Raw genomic sequence first — 21,841 nt, forward strand, 5'->3', positions numbered from 1 at the left:
AAATATTTGTAAACTCATAAAAAATGACAAAAAATTGGTCAATATATTAAATATGTTTTAGCCATCCTCAATTTTTTTCCATTTGTTATCCAGTACTCGGTCCATTTGCTACATGTGAAAGTTTAGGTGGTGTGAAAAATGCAATTTATTAAACTAGAGGACCTAATTGTGTAATATATTAGAAAGAACATGGGCCAATCCGTACTATTCTTTCCTTCAATGAGTCAATCAGTGTTCAACTTTTCCTTACCATTAAGATTAGAAATGCAAGTATACCCTTCTTCATCAGCAAGAATCATTATATAAATCCAATATTATTCATATATATCATACACACAATTCAATTCAATTCTTTCAACTTAGTTAAGCCTTTGCAAGAAGCCTAAAAACATGGGACAAACTTTTGGTATCTTTCTCTTTCAAAATTTTATTTTTCTGTCTGTTTTTATATGATTTCCCTTCATTGATTTCCTTCTGTCTTCACACACATACATATAATTAATCATGATTTTGTTATAGGAAAAGAGGAAAATAAAGATATTGGTCCTTTGGTGGGGAAATGCTATGACAAATATTTTGCAGATCCAAACAAGAAATGGAACTCAGCTGAGTTTTATCATGCAGTTTGTGAGACAGTCGAGTAATTTTCGCATTCTATGTTTATCAAATATCAATGTTGTTGTTTTTTTTTGTTTAAGGTTTAAAGTGCTTTTATGCAATACTTACATTATGCTGATTTGACAGAGAAATGAACAAGATGCTTGGGAGCACACAGTTTCATGTCCCAAAGAGTTCTACTCTTGAACAAGCCTACAACGTAAGTTTTGTATCTTTTTATTCGAATAAAAACATCTGATAATAACACATTTATAATTTAATAATACAAATCATAATAAATTCATAACGTAAATCATGAGTAACAATTGACACTATTAACATCTTCTCAGTTAAGTTGTTCATCTCCTCTGTATCTTTGTTCTAAAATTAATGAATTAAAGTTAAATCGGGAATGTGGCTCTTGGGAGTTAAATGTGATACAAGAATGCAATCCAGATGTGTTATTTTGGGCAAATAAATGTGATACAAATCTTGATGAGATCTTTGGAATGGAATCATGGGAATGAATTGCAGAAGCACCATAAAGGAAAAGAGAAGTCCTTGAGCAAGGACGAGTTTCAGAAGATCTTGCAGGATATAATCCTGGATTCCGGAGTTACCGGAATGGGAATCAAAGACATACTCCTCTTCATCTTCGGAATCCCAGTCATAACCACATTTATCAAACAGCGCACAGCTCCAAATGCCATTCCCAATGACGTATTCATTCCGGCCGTCACTTCCGCCTCTGTATTCCTCCTTGCAAAACTTAACAAGATATGATCATCGGAATCGGAATCACAACAACCGTGTCATTGTCATATTCATATCATGTTGTTATTTGGTTGATTCTTTTGAGGGATTTTTAGTATTGTCGCACATAATGAATGCAAAAGACTTGTAATTTTTACATAAACTTTACATTAATGGAAACGATTTACGAGGGTTATCAGAAGCTAAAATGTTAGTTTCAATGATACGGAATCAGAAATGTCATATTATTGACAAGAAACAAAAACGAGAGAGAGACACGGTTCAAATTAAGAAAAACAAGGTTCGGAATTACATAATGCAATGAATCCAAAACCGGAATCAGTTATTCCGACTTTGCCACTGCGGATGCATAGCTCACACTGCTGTCTCTCATGCTTTTGCAATGACTTGACTGCTCGTATCGAAGAAACTTTATCTTAATCTTTGTTGAGCAGTTCTTCGACATCTGTTTGTCAACAAACCCATTTATAACTTTATATGTAAAAAAATAAAAAAAGGGCAAATTTGTAAAAAGTTAGGACTTACATGAAGAAATACACTGATGGGATGACGTCCACAAATGGTATTATCAGTCTCCATCAAGTAGCGTTTAAATTCATCAGGATCTCCGGTTTCTATAATTTCCATTCCCATCTTGTCCAATGCCTCAATAGATTTATGAATAGCCCCATGTTTCTTGTCATAGTGCATGTAATTGAACCTATATAAATGATAAAAACAAATTATATGAATTTTTATAGACATTTTATACAATTAAAGAAAAGGAACATGATCTTGATTCTTAACATACCGAGAACCCCAGTGACAAAAATCTGATGAAACTGAAAAGAAATTTTTTGGGTCATCAATATATTTGGAGAGCAATCGTCCATACATTGCTTCATTTTCTGTGCTTACAGCCCCAACCATAATAGGAACAACTTTAACCGAATGGCTGGAATCATGCAAACCGGAATCGGAATGTTATAAGTCGGAATAAGAACTTTGATTTTAAAAAAAAAAAAGACTTACCCACGAAATACTTTGGCAAGATACGGTAAGTGCATTTCCATGCTATGTTCAGCCTCATCAACTTCAATATCCATCATGTCAAATTTTCCAGTAGCTTTTAGCTCATCAATGACTGATTTCAACAAAATTTAGGAGATATGTTGTCAGATTAATGTGGCTGATACGTACATAATGTATGTATCAGCCACATTTGTATACATACTGTGTATGTATCATCAGGTACAATGTGTCTACACATTGTACCTGATACATTACTTATATTGTGTCTGACACATATAAGTACACAAATGATGCAAGGATACCTTCAAGATCTATAGGGAGGTCGCCTATTGGTGTCTTGTAAATTGTTGCTCTTGAAAGAGCACATTTAGGGGTGTAATGGTGATGAGAAGGACCAAGAAGAAATATCCGAGTACTGAAAAATGTAAACATCTACATAATTAGAAACAAATATAACCCAAAAAAAAAAAAAAAAAAAAAAAAAAAAAACTGGATGTGTGTATGAATGTATAATTTTGGGGAATGAGGTTTACATGTTAGTTGGATCAATGTTTCCAAATGCAAAAGCAGCTGCACGTCCAGAATAAGAATAACCTGCATGTCTAGTGGATAAAATGACAAATGTATTAGAAAATTCAATGGAAAATATGAGAAAGATTGAAAATGGAGATTTTACTTACGGAGCAATTACACCTCTGACATCTGGAGATTTGGGCAAACCACATTCCCTAAGCCATCCATCAAGCTCTGCTTCTAATGTTTGAGCTGATGAACATAAAATCATCAGAATTTCTCAATTTATTTTATTTGGGTGCAAACTCAGAATCATCTAATTGCTCCTTAATCACAGACAGTATAGTGTAAAACTTTAATTATTCGTATATTTTTTCAACAACCGTATCGTTAATACTTCAAAAAGCAGCAATCTTAATCACTCATGAGTCATGACACGAAAAGGGATAATCGGGAAAAAAAAATCGCACACTTCCTACCAACTGAAACCTTCAATCAGTCAAGATTAACTCTATATCTCGATCGAACCCCCAAAATTTAGCAAGATATGACACTGATGATCAAATTGGTTTTCAATTAATGGGAATGCATATGAAACTTGAGGATTATACGGGACTTACAATTACTGGAGTACCAAGAACCTGCGTGCGATGCTCTCCTGATGTTCTCCATAAATTAGAAACCCTAGTACAAAGATTCTCTCAGTGCCGAGTTCCGTATATCTTAATTCTAGAACAGGTTTGATTGATAAAGTAAATAGCACAAGATTCCAACTTATATAGCACAACCGATCGAACACGGAACACTTCGCTTGATTATATGTATTCATACATATCAGTTTCCCTGAACAAATTAAATTGCAGAATAGCCCTTGGCTAATTGTCTTTTGGTGAGTCGAGCACAAGAGTTTGGTTTTTTTTTTTTTTTTTTATAGGTTAATGACCTAGAATGGTAACGAAGTTTGACTTTTGTCCGGTAATCATATTTTTTCGTACATATTTGATCAATAAATTTTTTGATTTGTACATAATAGGATAATATCATCGGTAATTACTACTGATATTACCCTATTATGAGCAAATCAAACACGTTTACTAGTTAAACCTGTACAAAAAAACATGGTTATTAAATGTGAACAAAAAACAATGCGTTACCTAAAAAATTATTTTAGATTGTGTGCGCTTTAGAGGTTTGTGTACTTTATTTTTTGTATCTATGTTTGTTAGGCTACAACTAAGAATCTGATGATTATAAAACTCTTTTTAATTTGTATCATGTTGCAGCGTGACATCACACTGCCAAATTTTTTAGTATCAAGGTGAAGTGTTTCTTATGCTCCAAGGATCTTATCTGTAATCTTAGTGATTAGGATTGTATCTTTGTGTATATATATATATATATATATATATATATATATATATATATATATATATATATATATATATCCCTGATTTGTAGGGATTTCCATTATTATCGTTTTACCTCGTATATATGTTATGCTAGGGTTAACCTTATTGTAAGCTACTTTGTGTATTCTCTCTTTGTGAGAGTTATTGAAAACCCTTAATCAAAATAAGTTTATAATTAAGCTTTATGAATTCTTGTTGATATTGTTTGTTTTTTTGTCTTACGATCCAACCACATTGTTAGTATGTTTCTGTGAGTGATAATGTTAGGTTTATTGATATAACCTAAACAACATGAAAACAATGTTTGTCAACACAACATGGCAACATCACATGATAACATTGTTTGGTAGCACAACCTACCCCTGACTAACTGGCCCTGAATCGGGCTAGCCTAAGGCTATACTACTATGCAATATTATATAAATGTAATTGTTGTTGTATTTTAAATATGCAAATAACTTTTCACAGGAATGTAGAAATGTTGGATTTATAGGCAACGAGGAGGATTCTATACCAAATCTCGCATTGATCATGATGTTGTGAGATGCTTGTAAAATAAGAGATGGATACTGAAAAATGGCACAAGTTGTGAATGCACATAATAAGTGTAAAAAGCTCCATCTTTGCCCTTTACGTCTACACCTTGTTTAGCAAACATGATAGGGGCAGTGAGAGGTCCAGAAATTGTTATGTTTGTTGTAAGCAAAAACATAATAGGGAATGAAACACAAGTAGCAATTTATGATTTTTTTTTGAATACTTGATTATTTTTTAATGCAAAGAACAATTCACTGTGTGTAACTCTTCTTTTTATTTTATACAATAACAACTCATTGTGTATGCATGATCTAGTTTTTGAATATAATTTTATTTTTGTGAAGAAATGTGTCACTAAAAGCATGAAAATAATATTTGTACTAGCAACTATATTAGTGGCACAAAAAATGCCACTAAAACACAATAGTGTTTTAGTGGAATAATAAAAAAAGTGCCACTAAAACTCCATAAGTCTGCAACGACACAACCCAAAAGTGCTACTAATGGCCTTTAGTGGCAGCGCTTCTAGTGGCACCTTTTTTTATGTTGCCGATTCCTAAAGCTGCTTTTAGTGGCACTTTTTTTGTTTTCAGTGGCCCTATTTCTATGACACTAAATGTCATTTTATTTGTAAATGATTCTATCCTAAGACCACAACCAAACAAGGAACATGAAAAGTCTATACAGTCTTAACCGTGTACAATTCTAAAACATACACTTAGAAATTAACGTTGTTAATCTAGACTCCAAGTAGCACATAACAAACAATTCCATAGGCTATAAGGCATCACAAATATCAGACAATTCTATCATGTAATTCCTGAAGGGATCCTTAGCCTTATTCTGATGGGTTTTATAGATAGCAACTATGTGCAATGCGAAAAACAATTAACAATTAATAGGGTACATGCATCCTATAAAAGATCTATGTCATACAGCTAGATAGCAAAATACAATGAACAACTAAACTATCCTAACCCTAGTGTAAATCAAAAATTACAAAGTTTAGGTTACATACCTTTTGATTTGTTATAGCAAACAAATCAAACCAATCCTTGTAGTTATGAAGCTTGGAAAGACTAGCACCAAAGAGATGATGTCTCTAATGGTTTGTACCCAAACCTTAGCAACAAGAACACAAGAGGAGAGAGGATAGTATAGCAAAATTTTGGCTATGGAAGGCTTGCGATCATGGACGAAACTAATGACCCTTAAGTTCCTATTTATAGGTGAAAAATAATCCTTGGATAACACTCAATTGAATATAATAGTAATATTTCAAAATATGTAGTTATCCAAATCATTTACTTATCCTCCAAGGCTTCGTAGAAGCCTTAGGAAGCTCTACAAAAACCGTCCCCATGAGGAAGGTTCTAGAACTCTTCATTGCTCAACTTTTGAACAATATCACCTTTGGTCCCAACACTTCCAATTAATTTAATTAATCCCAAAATTAATTCCAATTAATTTCTGATTAATACTAAATTAATAATTACTATTTATAATTAATATATTAATCATATAATATATAAATAAATTATCCTCTCTCTCCAAATGTAATTCTTTTCGGTTTCTAGTTTTGAGGGCAACCCAAAAATGAATTTGCTTTTATTTCAAGAATATAACAATTTAGTTATTGACTTAGACACCTAAATCAATAGTCTCATACTTGGATAAGCCTGTAATTAAATATAGACCTTAAAGTAAACAGTAAAGTGTGTTTTCCAAAGAAGACATAGTGATTAAAATTATTTAGTTTTTATGCACTTCTCTTCTCTTTTTTCTCTCTCAATTGTCGAAAATATGAAGAGATTTCCCATATGGATCTCTTGCAATTTTGGTGCTAATTCTTGGTTCAGAAAGTTGCTTCTCTTTAAGCACTTATTTGGTATAAGTCTTAAAGCTTAAGAACAACTTAATACAAGTGAAAAAATAGCACCTACTAGTGGTTATATTCTTGTTTGGTGGATACATTATAGAGAACTTCTATCTTGAAGTTTCATGCCACATTTCATCAACTTTCAATCTCTCATGAGAATCAAAGTCTTTAAAGGTTGTAACACTTAACTTTTTGTGGTTGTTTTAATCCTTCTAAGTTTTTGCAAAATGATTCTTGGTGGGTTAAAATGGTTTTAGTTTATTCAAACAAAAATGTTTCTATTGCTAAACTCGTAGTTTTAACTATTCTTTTATACTATTTTGAATAAAAACCCAACAATGTTTGTATCTATTAATGTTACATAGGTATATTTTTCTATAAATATACACAAGCATCATTAGTTGTTAGGAGAACTATGGATCGAGAATATGACTGTAAATATATGCGGAAGTCTTGGTGCTAGAGGCAGTTTTGAGTACCTTAAGGGTGAAAATAAATTCTTGAACTCTTAAAATCAAGTCTCCGCACTTTTACATCACATCTACTATTGGAGGAATGTTGACATACCACAATGGCCTTTGTTTATGTGTTTTGTTTCAGTTGGGGGTTTGCTTCAACAAAAGGTCGTCAAGGGATATTTTATTGTCTTATGTTGCATGCTTTAGAGTAGTTGGTTTCGGGTCATCCTTTGATTATAACAACTTCGTACAAGTAGCAACTATGGCTTTTTGTTTTAGAATTACTTCTATGTTTTAGGGACCTTGTGAATCTCATTTTACTATAGACTGTGTCTAACATTTATAAATGTGTAACACTTATGTGTAATATTTACTTGCATCGACTACTTTTCATATTTTGCGTAACAAAAACCTAGGAAAAAAATCATGAATAACAATATTTTTCATTTTCATTACTTAAACCAAAATGATACAAAACGATAGAATAACTTTACAAAACCTATAAACTGTGATTATATTTGTTACGAACTTAATTTTCGGGCCACACATCGGGAAATTATAACATATACATTATTTTTTCGTGGTCAATAAAACCAACTCTAACTCTGACAAGATCTTGTAAGATGATCCACTTTTCCGTAAGCGTGTCAATCTTTGCATCCTCATCATCAATCCACTTTTTTGCCTCTTTAAATTTCTTTTCAGTAATTGTTATTCATTATAACTTTCTTGCACCTCTACATGAGAACGTTTGTATATTCATTAAGTATCTGACTATCATGGGTCCCTTTGGTTGGTAGTGGTTCAATCAACCATTAGGAAATAGGTTGATATCCAAACAAATATAACAATCTTTGTTTTTATAATGTCAAAAAGCATATTCGGATGACCTCATTTTATAGTGAATAAGATAATGTTAGTATTCAAATAAATATTGTTAGATAAATTTACAAATAAAGTGGTATGTGGAAAGTAACTATTGTGTAATTATACTAAAAAATTGTCACCTTAACTAACCATTTGCATATGAAAGTTGTCGGTTTATAGATGTCATATGTGTAATGGTCAGAATATGAGATTTTCGTATATTGTAGGTATTGTTTTGGAAATTTCATCTTTGAATCGGTCACAAATTTTTTAAACAAATTGAAATGTTAACTTCCCGAACGACATCACCAATTTCATAAATGTCATCTACGAAATTGATGACTATTTTGAAAATTAGAATTTGTTTGAATTTTGAAAAGTGATAAATAAGATTAGTCTCATTGATGACTATTTTTGAAAATTAGAATTTGTTTGAATTTTGAATTTCGTAAATGTATCTATGAAATTGATGATTATTTTGGGAAATTAGAATTCGTTTGAATTTTGAAAAGGGAAGAATAAGATTGGTCTCATTTATCCTTTTCACTTTATTTTTATGGTAGATAAGTGATATTTTCATTAGTCTTACAACATGATGCGCATTGGGGATCATTGCAAATTAAAATGACATTTGGTATTTCTTTAGCTGTCTTTAAATATGAATAAATGGCAAAATTTCAATCTTTGTCTTCTGCCCATATCTCCACATGTCATGCCAATAGATCTATCATTTCTTGCATGAACAAGTCAATTTCCCTTCATGCAGGTTTTCCATCTTATAATATGCTATATTAGTAATTAAAATATTTTGTGCAATTAATTTGCTTTTCACATCATAATGTACACGGATGCAATCCAGCTGTGACAGAAAAACAGGAGCTTAATACCCTTAGCATTGGCTGTCCTTTGATTTGATTACCAGAAACATAGGGAAAATAAACCAGAGAGAGAGAGAAAGAGAAAGATAGAGAGAACAGAAAGAAAAATAGAGAGAGAAAGAGAGGCCATTACCAATCTTGCATGCTGTTTCGAGGGTTTGATTCTTGTTTTCATCGTAATATCTATGTTTATGATTATTGTCGGGGAAATAAATCATGTTCTATTTCATGGAATTCATGATATTTTGTTTCAATAAACGAGATCCATCCTGATAAGCATCATAATTAGGATTGGATGCTTAAATATTCAGAACAAAAAATTCATGATCAAATTGATATCAACACGTCATGAAGGCATGGGAGGCAACAATCCGGAAAACACAACAAGCGAAGAAACAAGCCACCAACATCTTTGGGTCAGCCCATGTGGCCCACGTAGACGATGAAGACACCGATCAACTTGAGAACCATGCTGCTGGGGAGGTCTACCACGCTGAAAGATTCCTATCAAACGGAGACTACTACACAGGAAACTGGTCGGAAAACTTCCCTCATGGTTTCGGTAAGTATTGGTGGACCGATGGCTGCATGTATGTAGGTGACTGGTGTCGTGGAAAAACCATGGGAAGAGGCACATTCAGTTGGCCTTCAGGAGCCTCTTATGATGGCGAATTCAAGAGTGGGTATATGGATGGAGAGGGCACCTACACAGGCCCCAACGGAGACACATACAGAGGGCATTGGGTCATGAACTTGAAACATGGACATGGGGTGAAGGAATACACCAACGGAGATACGTATGAAGGCGAGTGGTGTAGAGGATTACAAGAAGGTAATGGAAAGTACAATTGGAAAGGTGGGAGTCATTACGATGGTGAATGGAAAAACGGAACCATGTCTGGGAAGGGTAAATTGGTCTGGCCTGATGGAAGCATGTACGAAGGGGAATGGGAAGAATGTTTACCAAAAGGAAATGGAACGTTTCAATGGGCAGATGGGAGTTCTTATGTCGGAAATTGGAGTACAGATTCAGGAGAGCAAGACTTGACATTTAATCCTTCATCTGATGATGTTAAACATGATCCACAAGAAGTTTTTGATGTTTATCTCAAGGATTGTTTTATTTCCCCTCAAGATAAAGTTCCAATCTTGCCATCACAAAAGAAACTAGCGATTTGGAGATCTTCTAAAGGAACTGAACCCTCGGTTAGACCAAGGAGGATGTCTGTTGATGGGAGATTGGATGCAAGTATGGACAAAGACCTTGCTAGAATGCGGATGTTGGATGACACAGAAAGGACCATGAAAGCTAGGGATGATGCATCGTTAATATCTGGTAATGCATTATCTGAAGGAAGTCCAATTCGGCTTCCAAAAGTTGTCAAGAAACAAGGCGAGACCATATCTAAAGGGCATAAGAATTATGAACTTATGCTTAATTTGCAACTAGGGATCAGGTTATATAGTTCCAATCTTTTTGTTTCATTATCTTGTTTAAAACTTTTTCTGCTTTGAATTATTCTAATGAAATCCAGTTGTGTGTAGGCATTCTGTAGGAAGACCAGGTCCAGTTCCCTCCTTAGACTTGAAATCATCTGCTTTTAATCCAAAAGAGAAAGTTTGGACAAGATTCCCACCAGAGGGATCTAAATACACCCCTCCTCACCAATCTTGTGAATTCAGATGGAAGGATTATTGCCCCTTAGTTTTCAGGTAACACTTTACAACATTTGTCCACCTTTTTTATTAAAAAAAAAAAGATGTAATTAGACGATGAACTATGGTTCGAGAATATGACTGTAAATATATGCGGAAGTCTTGGTGCTAGAGGCAGTTTTGAGTACCTTAAGGGTGAAAATAAATTCTTGAACTCTTAAAATCAAGTCTCCACACTTTTACATCACATCTACTATTGGAGGAATGTTGACATACCACAATGGCCTTTGTTTATGTGTTTTGTTTCGGTTGGGGGTTTGCTTCAACAAAAGGTCGTCAAGGGATATTTTATTGTCTTATGTTGCATGCTTTAGAGTAGTTGGTTTCGGGTCATCCTTTGATTATAACAACTTCGTACAAGTAGCAACTATGGCTTTTTGTTTTAGAATTACTTCTATGTTTTAGGGACCTTGTGAATCTTATTTTACTATAGACTGTGTCTAACATTTATAAATGTGTAACACTTATGTGTAATATTTACTTGCATCGACTACTTTTCATATTTTGCGTAACAAAAACCTAGGAAAAAAATCATGAATAACAATATTTTTCATTTTCATTACTTAAACCAAAATGATACAAAACGATAGAATAACTTTACAAAACCTATAAACTGTGATTATATTTGTTACGAACTTAATTTTCGGGCCACACATCGGGAAATTATAACATATACATTATTTTTTCGTGGTCAATAAAACCAACTCTAACTCTGACAAGATCTTGTAAGATGATCCACTTTTCCGTAAGCGTGTCAATCTTTGCATCCTCATCATCAATCCACTTTTTTGCCTCTTTAAATTTCTTTTCAGTAATTGTTATTCATTATAACTTTCTTGCACCTCTACATGAGAACGTTTGTATATTCATTAAGTATCTGACTATCATGGGTCCCTTTGGTTGGTAGTGGTTCAATCAACCATTAGGAAATAGGTTGATATCGAAACAAATATAACAATCTTTGTTTTTATAATGTCAAAAACCATATTCATATGAACTCATTTTATAGTGAATAAGATAATGTTAGTATTCAAATAAATATTGTTAGATGAATTTACAAATAAAGTGGTATGTGGAAAGTAACTATTGTGTAATTATACTAAAAAAAATGTCACCTTAACTAATCATTTGCATATGAAAGTTGTCGGTTTATAGATGTCATATGTGTAATGGTTAGAATATGAGATTTTCGTATATTGTAGGTATTGTTTTGGAAATTTCATCTTTGAATCGGTCACAAATTTTTTAAAAAAATTAAAATGTTAACTTCCCGAACGACATCACCAATTTCATAAATGTCATCTACGAAATTGATGACTATTTTGAAAATTAGAATTTGTTTGAATTTTGAAAAGTGATAAATAAGATTAGTCTCATTGATGACTATTTTTGAAAATTAGAATTTGTTTGAATTTTGAATTTCGTAAATGTATCTATGAAATTGATGATTATTTTGGGAAATTAGAATTCGTTTGAATTTTGAAAAGGGAAGAATAAGATTGGTCTCATTTATCCTTTTCACTTTATTTTTATGGTAGATAAGTGATATTTTCATTAGTTTTACAACATGATGCGCATTGGGGATCATTGCAAATTAAAATGACATTTGGTATTTCTTTAGCTGTCTTTAAATATGAATAAATGGCAAAATTTCAATCTTTGTCTTCTGCCCATATCTCCACATGTCATGCCAATAGATCTATCATTTCTTGCATGAACAAGTCAATTTCCCTTCATGCAGGTTTTCCATCGTATAATATGCTATATTAGTAATTAAAATATTTTGTTCAATTAATTTGCTTTTCACATCATAATGTACACGGATGCAATCCAGCTGTGACAGAAAAACAGGAGCTTAATACCCTTAGCATTGGCTGTCCTTTGATTTGATTACCAGAAACATAGGGAAAAAAAAAAAGATGTAATTAGACGATGAATATATGATGCATGATTTCATGAACATGTGTATAGGACATTAAGGATGTTGTTCAAGGTGGATGCAGCTGATTACATGTTATCAATATGTGGGAACGATGCTCTTCGAGAGCTGTCTTCCCCTGGAAAGAGCGGAAGCTTCTTTTACCTCACGCATGATGATCGCTACATGATCAAAACCATCAAAAAAGCTGAAGTCAAAGTAAGATTTTGAATCTTAATTAATCAAAAAAACGTTCCGAATCTTTACGTAGTTGAGTTTCATGGGGTTAATTTGTTTTGTTTGAATCAATGGTTGATCATTATTTAGGCTATACTAAGGATGCTATCGGCATACTACAACCATTTTCGCTCATTTGAGCATACCCTACTCACCAAGTTCTACGGATTACACTGTGTGAAGTTAACTGGTCCTGCACAAAAGAAGGTTTGATTAATTTCATCATATATATAGCATCCATCCATTCTTTAGCTGTATCACAAAAGAAGATTTGATCAATTTGTTAGTGCATGATTTAGGTACGATTTATCATCATGGGGAACCTTTTCTGCACCGATCACGTCATTCACAGACGATTCGACTTAAAAGGGTCTTCCCTTGGTCGGATCACGGATAAACCCGAGTCAGAAATCCAGACCACCACTATACTTAAAGACCTTGATCTCAACTTCATGTTTCGATTGGAGAAAACTTGGATCGAAGAATTTAGAAGGTAAAACTTCAGTTTGCTCTTTCTTTCAAAAGGGTGCTTAAGAATTTGTTTAAATCATGTCCAGGCAAATCGATAGGGATTGTGATTTTCTCGAGCAGGAGAGAATCATGGATTACAGCCTCTTGGTTGGTCTTCACTTCAAAGACACAAATAGCGACTTAGGTACCTCAGTTGCTAATCTCTCCTTGTAATTTCCTTAATTTATATATATACACGCATGAACGCTGGTGTCAAATATGGATTGAAAGTTCTAATATATGTTAATCTTAATGGTGGCACAGATGATTCGGCATACCATGTTTCAGACACTGGAGGGTAATATATATACCACCATTCTTATAACGAAATATTATGGTGACAACTTCGATGATAAATGTATGTTTCGGGGTGAGATTTGAGAAATTGTTTTCTTTTTTTGTTGCTACAATATGATTGCAGGTCGAAGTTAGGAATCAGCATGCACACACGAGTTGAAAAGATGGAGAGAAAGAACGAAATGGAGCTAATAGGTGAACCAACGGGGGTGTGTTATGATGTTGTAATGTTTTTTGGTATCATAGACATACTTCAAGACTATGACATCACCAAGAAACTCGAGCATGCTTACAAGTCCTTCCAATACGACCCAACATCCATATCAGCCGTTGATCCTCGAAATTATTCTAGACGTTTTCGTGATTTCATACTCAAAATTTTTATAGAGGACGAGTAGAGATACATCGATTACATTTGATAAGAATGTGCTATTTCACTAGTCTTCTTCTGTATATAGGAACTCTAATCCCAGTTGCTGGGAGGCTCAAGGGATCGTCGAGAGTCTTGGCGTTTCTGAAAAGCCGTTATTGTTTCATGATTGTATAAAATGTTTCTTGATTTGCGTTCTTGTATTAGCTACTTCTTATCATCCGAAAATGATGATAGAAAAATCAACCAACACAGCATTGCCGATAAAAATGTGATAAGGATTGACATAGACCTGGAAAACATGTTGTGTCACGTCAGGTTCGTGTTAAGTCGAAACATTAAAAGGGTTGAGATACTTTGACCTTAATTCGACCCGTCTAACTACTATGTCGTGTCAACCTGTTTATTTCTATTTCCGTGTCGGGTTGCGGGTTAGGGTTTAGATCTTGTAAATGCGTCGGGTCGAAACACTAAACAAGTTAAAAGAGTTAGAGTTGGGAGGTGAAATGACAAAATCCATAGTAAGTTTAGAGGGAAAAGTGGAAAGAGTATGAGTACAGGATATGGAGGGGTAAGATTATGAGGAGGGAGTGATCGAGGGGACTGTGAAGTACAGGAGAGAACGGAAAAACTAAAAATCAAGTCTTGACCTAGGCGGCTAAGGGGCAGTTTGATGTCTCTTAACATGACTCAATCAAATCTAATTCAATCAGCAACTATCAAACAACTCATAAGTCGTTTAATTTTTGTGTTGTGTTGTGTCAATCCGTTTAATTAAATGATTTTAAATTTTTTACCTAAATCTGTTTATTTCGTGTCGAGATCATATAAGGTTACCATGTTGTGTTAGTTTATCTCACCTCTAGGTTGACATTTACTTGTAGCTAATGCAACTCTCCAAAAAAGGATTTTATGTCCATGTTTCCTTAAGACGAAATGTCTTTTAGCAACTAGAATATAGTTTATGATGGAGTTTTGCTATATTTCAGTTCAACATTATACAATGTTTCTTAATGACTAGAGAACCTTGGCCTTGTGGGTTATTGTTCTTCTAGAGTCGTATTGTTGGAAATATGGGAGGAAAAGGATGCATTAATAATCAATATTTTGAGGATTGTGTAGGTCAATTTCCTCAATGGATATTTTGGCCTTATGCATAGGTTCCTAAAATATGGTGGAGTTTTGGTATATTTCAGTTCAACATTGACTAAAGAACATTGGCCTTGTGGGCTATTGTTCTTCTAGAGTCATATTGTTGGAAATATGGGAGGAAAATGATGCGTTAATAATCAATGTTTTTGTATATTTTGAGGATCGTGTAGGTCAATTTTCTCAATCGATATTGTGGCCTTATGCATAGGTTTCCTAAAAATTGGTGCAAAATAATGCATAAGAGTTAGTTGGTAAAATAATCCAATGAAAACTTGTGTTGTTTTGAAAAGATTTGTTGATTTCGTATTAATAAGTTGTTAGTCGACATCTGATGTTTGAGACCATGAAATCATGACTTAATGAAATCAAATGATTAATTGTTGATCATAAAATGGATCCACGACAAAATAGAACGTGTGAGCAAAAGAATCGGCTAAAACAAAATCTACAAGAGAAAGATGTGCACATTTGAAGTTGGAGGCTTAAGTTAATAGAAGTACCACTCTAAATGTGCATTTACACGATCGTGTAATGAGTTACACAACCGTCTAACTAATTCAAAGTCCAAAAATGAGTATAATACTTATGCTTCTCATTTCACTCGGACACTTCTAGAGAGATAAGGAAGGGCGAACTTAAGACTTAAGAGCCTTGCACCTACGATTGAAGCTAAATCCAAGGGAGTTTCAAGGAAATCAAACATCAAACACTACTACTTAGATAAAGAGGTACCATCTTCTTGTAAGCTTAACTAAGCTTTAATGGTGAAATTGAAAAGGGTGATGAAACCCTAGTTATTTTATGAATCTCAATGATAGTGTTGTAGTAAGCATAATGATTATGTTTTCAAGCATTACATGTCTAACTACGGTTGTTTACTTGAAATTGAAAATGATAATCATGAACCTTAGATTGCATGATTTGTATAAATGAAATTGAACTTATGTCTTGATCGATTAAGACATAGACAAGTTATTCATGGAGTTTAACAAGTTATATCTACTAAATAGATTTATGGAATGGGATTAAGCTCTATGAATATGGTGAGAGTGTTGGCTTAAGTTCATGCAAGATCAGGTTGTACTTGTGTTTATTAAACTAACACTAAATTTGATGTTTGTAAAATGTTCCATTAGGTTGCTTCTTGATGTTACATTCCAAGCAGACCAGACACTTGGCAGTGTGCCACAAGATCTTGAAGTATATCGCTCGAGCAAACAAAAAAAAAAGTTGAAAACATAATAATAATAATAATAATAACACATCAACTTCAATCATCACGACCCACAATACAAGCGTTCCATAGTCGCTTATAACAAATCTTTTTAACTAAAACAAAAACCCAAGAAAACAAAGTTTAAAAAAAGACGTGGATCAACAGAGTGTTACTGTTGTTGATTTCTTCTAAGATATCCCCTTCCATTAGACAGACACATAATAATAATACCTTATATGATTGATAAGCAGGAGGATAAAAGCTTCAATCAATCCTCCCATTGTTTGTGATACTCATACATACATCTCCAAAAACACTGATTTCATCATATCATATCATACCCACAAAAGTTTTCAGATTCTTCCCACAGACTTACCATTCATCCAATCTGGAAAACTCGGCACCTGCATAAATAAATTAATATATAACATGACATGAAAAGATAGAAAGAAGTAAATGCAAAAATATGAACAAGAGAAACCTATTAACCAGCAGATGCCTGCAGTAATCCAAACCAAACCAAACCAATACCATCCAATCCATGCTTCCTCCACTAAAGCTTTTTTAAAAATCACATTTCACATTGATTGCATATCTGATGGCTGAACTGGTCGTACCAGGACACTCCACTTCACTCCACATCCACCTTAGTAGATTGTTCAACACCTACATAACCTTTTATTAGAAACCTTTAACCCAAAAAAAAAAAACATCATACATACATACATACATACCATCTATGCTCCATAACATCATCACACAAAGAAACGACCTTCCCACAACGATTGTCCCTGGTATTGCTGAGGCAGTGCAATGAACTCTTCATTTCCTTTTTTAACTTGATGCTGCTGCTGCATTGCTTCTTGTTGTTCATAGAGATTCCCATTCCCACGTTCTGTTGGAATCTGATAACCACCAACCCATCCACCATTACCATTCTGTTGTTTCTGTATTCCATTGTCAGCCTCAGCCACGGAGGAAACTTGTTTACCAGGGAATGGAAAGCTTTCCATTCCCAACGACATCTTCCTTGTGTTCAAAAGCTTGTTCGGTTGCGGCAAGCACCTCCAGGAATTACCGATTCCAATTCCATTGTTGTATCCGGAATAAGGTAACTGGTACCCATCTAGCCAGCTATAATCATCCACAGGTTGATTTTCATTTCCAATTCCATTCCTTAGGTTAACACCAAACAGTGGCTGTGGCTGAGGCTGAGGCTGAGGCTCATCCACAGTATATTTAGGACCAACAGTGTTATTGAATCCAGGTGGTGGCCCATAATGTCGTATGGGCCGGCTCACTGGACTCTTAATGGGCTTTGTCTTTGAAGGAACGCTGCCAAAACTAGGTGCTGCTGATGTCATCACCGAATCAAACTTGGATGGTATAATAATACGTTCAGAATCCTGGAAACCAACAGATGACATTCCTCCTGAATGTTTTTCAAATTCTTTTCCTCCCAACAAGTTGAGATTTGAAAACAAACCATTTTCAATAAATTCTTCTGGTTGTTCAAGTTGCGAATACTGCACCATGTTTTCATTCACAGAAGATGCGCATGCTTCATGTGGTGGCATTGAGATAGGCACAGGGGCAGGATTGTCAATAAGTTTTGAAGGAAACACCAAACCATCTGTATGTGTATGTGTATGTTTCTCGGGTACAGAGGGTTTGAAGACAATAACCTCATCATCTTCCTCCTCTTCACATTCTAATTTTTCTCCAATGTTTTCAGTGGAAACTTGGTTGTTATTTTCTGGCTCAACGCCAAAGAGAAACTGTTTGGATTTGGAATCAAAAAAGAATGCTTGCTGCCTAACACCAACAGTCTTGCTATTAGTAAGAGCCTTTCCAGCAGCTACAATCCGTTGTACGCATGCCTTCTTTTCCTTATTTCCATCCAGATAATTTGTTCTTGTAAAGTCAAGAATGAGTTGACCAGAAACAAGTGGAAGGAAGCCCCTCAATTCCATATCTTCAGGCAATGCGAGACGTGTTTCATCTCCACTTTCATTAACCACTTGAGACACAATCAAAAGCTTGTTGAGAAAAGAAACAAATTGGTTCCAAAATAAGGATCTAGCAGCCACTTGTTTCTCTTCCATTTCATTTGTGGATGCTAATGCTAAATCCTCTTTACAAGAAACAAGCCATTCAACAAAAATCATGATTCCAGGGAGTAAAAAACTTGCACATGGGTCATTTAATTGGATGCATCTTTCAAGTATGAGTGCCATGAAATCGAATATTGCAGCAAATGCGTTTTGAAGGACAACAGATCGTTGAAGAATCTCTGCGTATGATTGGTGTTCTGTTTCTTTTTTGTTTACATTGTAGACAGTGAATATCATGATTGCTATGAATCTGGTTATGAAGAGTTTACACTCCCCATAATCTGAACCAAAATTGAACACCTCATCTTGTCCAGATGATAGTAGCTGAAGAAAATCACTCCTCGCCACTGAGAAAACTTCCAAAAAAGTCTCCAAACTGTAGAAAGATGGTAATATGGAATAAGTTGATTAAGCTTTATTGGAAAAGAAAACTAAAACTGAAATTAATATTTATACTTATATACCTTGTGCGAGTAAAAAGGATGCCATTTAGTCTGACAAATCGAATACTGAAGGCTTTAAGAGTTTCAGGCATTGTAGCAGATTCTCTTTCAACAACAAGATTTGGTTCTGTTTTCCTATCTTTTGATGATACCCATGTTTCACCTTTGTTTCTTCCTTTCCCGGTCACTCGGGCAGGTGCTTTCTTGTTAGGGGCAGCTTTTGAATCTCCAAGAAGCTGGCAGTAGCTTTGACGATTCTGCCAAAAATTCCATACAACTTTCTTTGATTACTAAGGTTGTAATTTATAAACATAACTTATTTATCAATGTCCCAAATTGTAAGAAATTAAAATACCTTCTCAAATGCAATAATTAAATTGTCTCTTGCAGTAGTAAAAGGGGTATCAACTGCTAAACTTCGAAAATAACGGTAAACAGCCAAAAGTTCATCTCCAGAATAGGATGCAAGAATAGCAAGCTGAGAATACATTACAACAAACAGATTATTATTATTATTCTATAAAAAAAAATGATTAAAAGTAAACAGACCTGATGATGAGGATTGCCACTTGAAGGCCAAAGAGTAGCAGCTTGCTTATAGTAACTTGAAGCTGCAGCAAAATCACGTGTTTTTGAATCACCTTCACCATATAACCCTTTATATCGAGCAAGGTCTCCAAGGTAAATAAAGCATCTATGGCATGATATCAAGCCTTTCTTCATGTCAACATCATTTAGTGGATCATCTGAAATATGACCTAAAGATAACCCGTATTTTGCCCTAATTTTCACCATCAAATCATGGTAAAATCCAGTAGCTTCAGAAAGAAAGGTCTTGAATTGGGAACGGATTTTAGTGATTCGGGCAGGCCCTGGTCGGGCAGGAGCAGGGGCAGGGGCAGGGGCAGGGGCAGGACCTTTTGCGTTTTGTGCTTGGGCAGCACTGTAGTGTGCCCGCAACTCCTCAATGCGTTTGTAATGCAACTGCCATAGAGCATATTCAATGTCATGTTGTTCGGAGAAGGCATGGTCTTCAAGAAGGATAGATTCGTAATTTTCTCGCATTTGTTGCCATGCATTTGGATCTGATGGGATTTTTGCTTGTGCTGCTTTTCTACGCTTACTTTCCAACTCAACATTCTACAAGGAAACAACAAATGAGATCACCAATCAAGAAAATATCATAATTGTGTTTGTTAACTTCATATTAGTAACATAATGCTAATGATCATGGATAGAATACCTTGTTGTAAAGAAGTTGAGCTCGCTCCCTTGACAAACTACTCACAGTGTTATTCATTGGAATAGTCATTGTCCATCAAACAAGTGTGACAAGACTTGGCTCCAAAAGATCTGATCTGAACAGCTACATTCAACATTTACTCACAAATTAACTGCATCACACATGATAACTTCATCAAGTCAATAATGCCAACTTCCCACAAACCTTAATATGTAAAATATGTATACAGTTACTCCCTAAATACTTTGTGGTCTTAAAGAAATATTTGACTTGCTTTACAGAAAATGTTTCAAAACAACGTGTGCAAAAGTACACATATTTTACTTTGAAAAAAATGATGACGAAAGCACTACTGCACCATTTGATTATGACTTCATATCCAAACTTTCAATTGGATGTAACATGCAATAATGGTACATGATGCATACGAAACGAGACACAATAAAAAAACGGTTTCTATGTGTATGTCGCATAAAAGAAGAAAAATCAATGAATAGTATATAATCTTTAAAATGACTTACAATAGCCTGAATCCTACACCTACTGTTTTGAAACAAAAATATTTGGTTGCCTAACAATCTGTAATGTTTTTTTAAGAAATGCATATCTAAATGTTGCATACTATAAATTCTCAAGCCATTCAAAAGCCCCATTCAGTTAATCTGTCAAAAAATTCATCCACATACTTCTAGGATATGCTAATTGCAATCAAGAACTAGATGCAACTACGCTGGATATTAAAAGATTCAAAAGAAGATATTCAATTTGTGGTTTCACCACCACCATCAAGATTCTTGAAACCTAAAAACTTTGCAGAATATTACACAACAACCTAGCCGCTTCTGATCGCCAGAAGTATGAAGGTTATCACCGAAGAGAATCTCACATTCGCGCTTGAAAATCAGATGACGTCATTCCTCAACATGCATAAACAACGATAGCCATTCCAAAAACTCATGAAACCCAATCAACCCCCCACACACACGCAACCAACAAGCGATAACAGCAACGTAATCATCCGTCAAAATAAACAAGAGGAAAAAAAAAACCCTAATCGTACGAAAACCACAAATGGAAAGATAACAAAATACCAATACAATCACACGACCACACATAAACCATCAAAACCTATATACGTGATTCAATGATTTACTACATATATGATGATCAATCATTAGAGGGTTAAAGGTATACCTATTCCGAATCAGATCTGGATGAATCACGTAAATCTCGACCAAATAAAATCACGATGCAATCTTCAACAATCGCCTTAATTCGGATGTGGGGGTTGATTTTCGAGAGCCTTATTACAAAATCTGCAGCGCTTGTAATTTATTCAATGATGTTTGAATGTTAACGGCGGAGGCGGCGGAAGAGGAAAAGGCAAATAGGAGGAGGAAAATCATATTGGTGGTGGTTGATATGGTCGTTTCTTGGTTGGGTTTGGGTCTAGTCGGCCATGACTCGATTTTGTTTAAACTTTTATTTTATTATATATACACAAATACACATTGTTTTTATCTATTTTTTTTTTTCAGTTTTTTAAAAATCAGAATTATTGAGTTTGTGTATTTTCTCACGATAAAAGAATTTTAAACACGTCAAATATAATAATATTTATAGTCCACAACAATATTAACGACTTGTTTGATGGCATTTTTGTTTTTTTATACTCAATGTTTAAACTTTTAAAAATGTACAG

The 21,841-nt window shown here is 34.3% G+C and overlaps 4 protein-coding genes across 5 annotated transcripts; 2 read left to right on the top strand and 2 right to left on the bottom strand.

The window, feature by feature from the left end:
• The first annotated feature begins 307 nt into the window (after positions 1–307).
• On the top strand, positions 308–1,819 carry LOC145111510 (uncharacterized). Of its 2 annotated transcripts, none has more exons than XM_079047777.1 (4): positions 308–406; positions 520–640; positions 745–817; positions 1,054–1,819. In XM_079047777.1, the coding sequence occupies exons 1-4, from the start codon at positions 391–393 to the stop codon at positions 1,378–1,380; spliced, it is 537 nt and encodes a 178-aa protein (XP_078903903.1). In that variant the 5' UTR covers positions 308–390; the 3' UTR covers positions 1,381–1,819. The 2 variants fall into 2 exon arrangements, with proteins under 2 accessions (XP_078903903.1, XP_078903904.1); XM_079047778.1 differs by having other exon boundaries at positions 1,132–1,819.
• Positions 1,550–3,707, bottom strand: LOC145111509 (AmmeMemoRadiSam system protein B). The gene is made up of 8 exons (XM_079047776.1): positions 3,516–3,707; positions 3,063–3,147; positions 2,916–2,984; positions 2,685–2,797; positions 2,383–2,494; positions 2,162–2,305; positions 1,897–2,071; positions 1,550–1,816 (listed from the first exon to the last, which is right to left on the bottom strand). Exons 1-8 carry the CDS (start codon positions 3,565–3,567, stop codon positions 1,694–1,696), a joined length of 873 nt encoding a protein of 290 aa, XP_078903902.1. The 5' UTR covers positions 3,568–3,707; the 3' UTR covers positions 1,550–1,693.
• A 5,249-nt stretch (positions 3,708–8,956) lies between these two features.
• LOC145115391 (phosphatidylinositol 4-phosphate 5-kinase 4-like) lies at positions 8,957–14,086 on the top strand. The gene is made up of 8 exons (XM_079051680.1): positions 8,957–10,380; positions 10,469–10,636; positions 12,611–12,776; positions 12,885–13,001; positions 13,094–13,287; positions 13,352–13,449; positions 13,569–13,602; positions 13,726–14,086. The coding sequence occupies exons 1-8, from the start codon at positions 9,272–9,274 to the stop codon at positions 13,997–13,999; spliced, it is 2,160 nt and encodes a 719-aa protein (XP_078907806.1). The 5' UTR covers positions 8,957–9,271; the 3' UTR covers positions 14,000–14,086.
• A 2,267-nt stretch (positions 14,087–16,353) lies between these two features.
• LOC145111512 (nonsense-mediated mRNA decay factor SMG7-like) lies at positions 16,354–21,607 on the bottom strand. The gene is made up of 8 exons (XM_079047780.1): positions 21,334–21,607; positions 20,140–20,290; positions 19,446–20,036; positions 19,252–19,374; positions 18,918–19,153; positions 17,074–18,829; positions 16,821–17,005; positions 16,354–16,743 (listed from the first exon to the last, which is right to left on the bottom strand). Exons 2-6 carry the CDS (start codon positions 20,206–20,208, stop codon positions 17,095–17,097), a joined length of 2,754 nt encoding a protein of 917 aa, XP_078903906.1. The 5' UTR covers positions 20,209–20,290; positions 21,334–21,607; the 3' UTR covers positions 16,354–16,743; positions 16,821–17,005; positions 17,074–17,094.
• Between the last annotated feature and the right edge of the window lie 234 nt (positions 21,608–21,841).

This window comes from Lactuca virosa, chromosome 5 (genome assembly GCF_052849685.1).
Source record: "Lactuca virosa cultivar CGN04683 chromosome 5, Lactuca_virosa_CGN04683_v6, whole genome shotgun sequence".
NCBI classification, from domain to species: domain Eukaryota; kingdom Viridiplantae; phylum Streptophyta; class Magnoliopsida; order Asterales; family Asteraceae; genus Lactuca; species Lactuca virosa.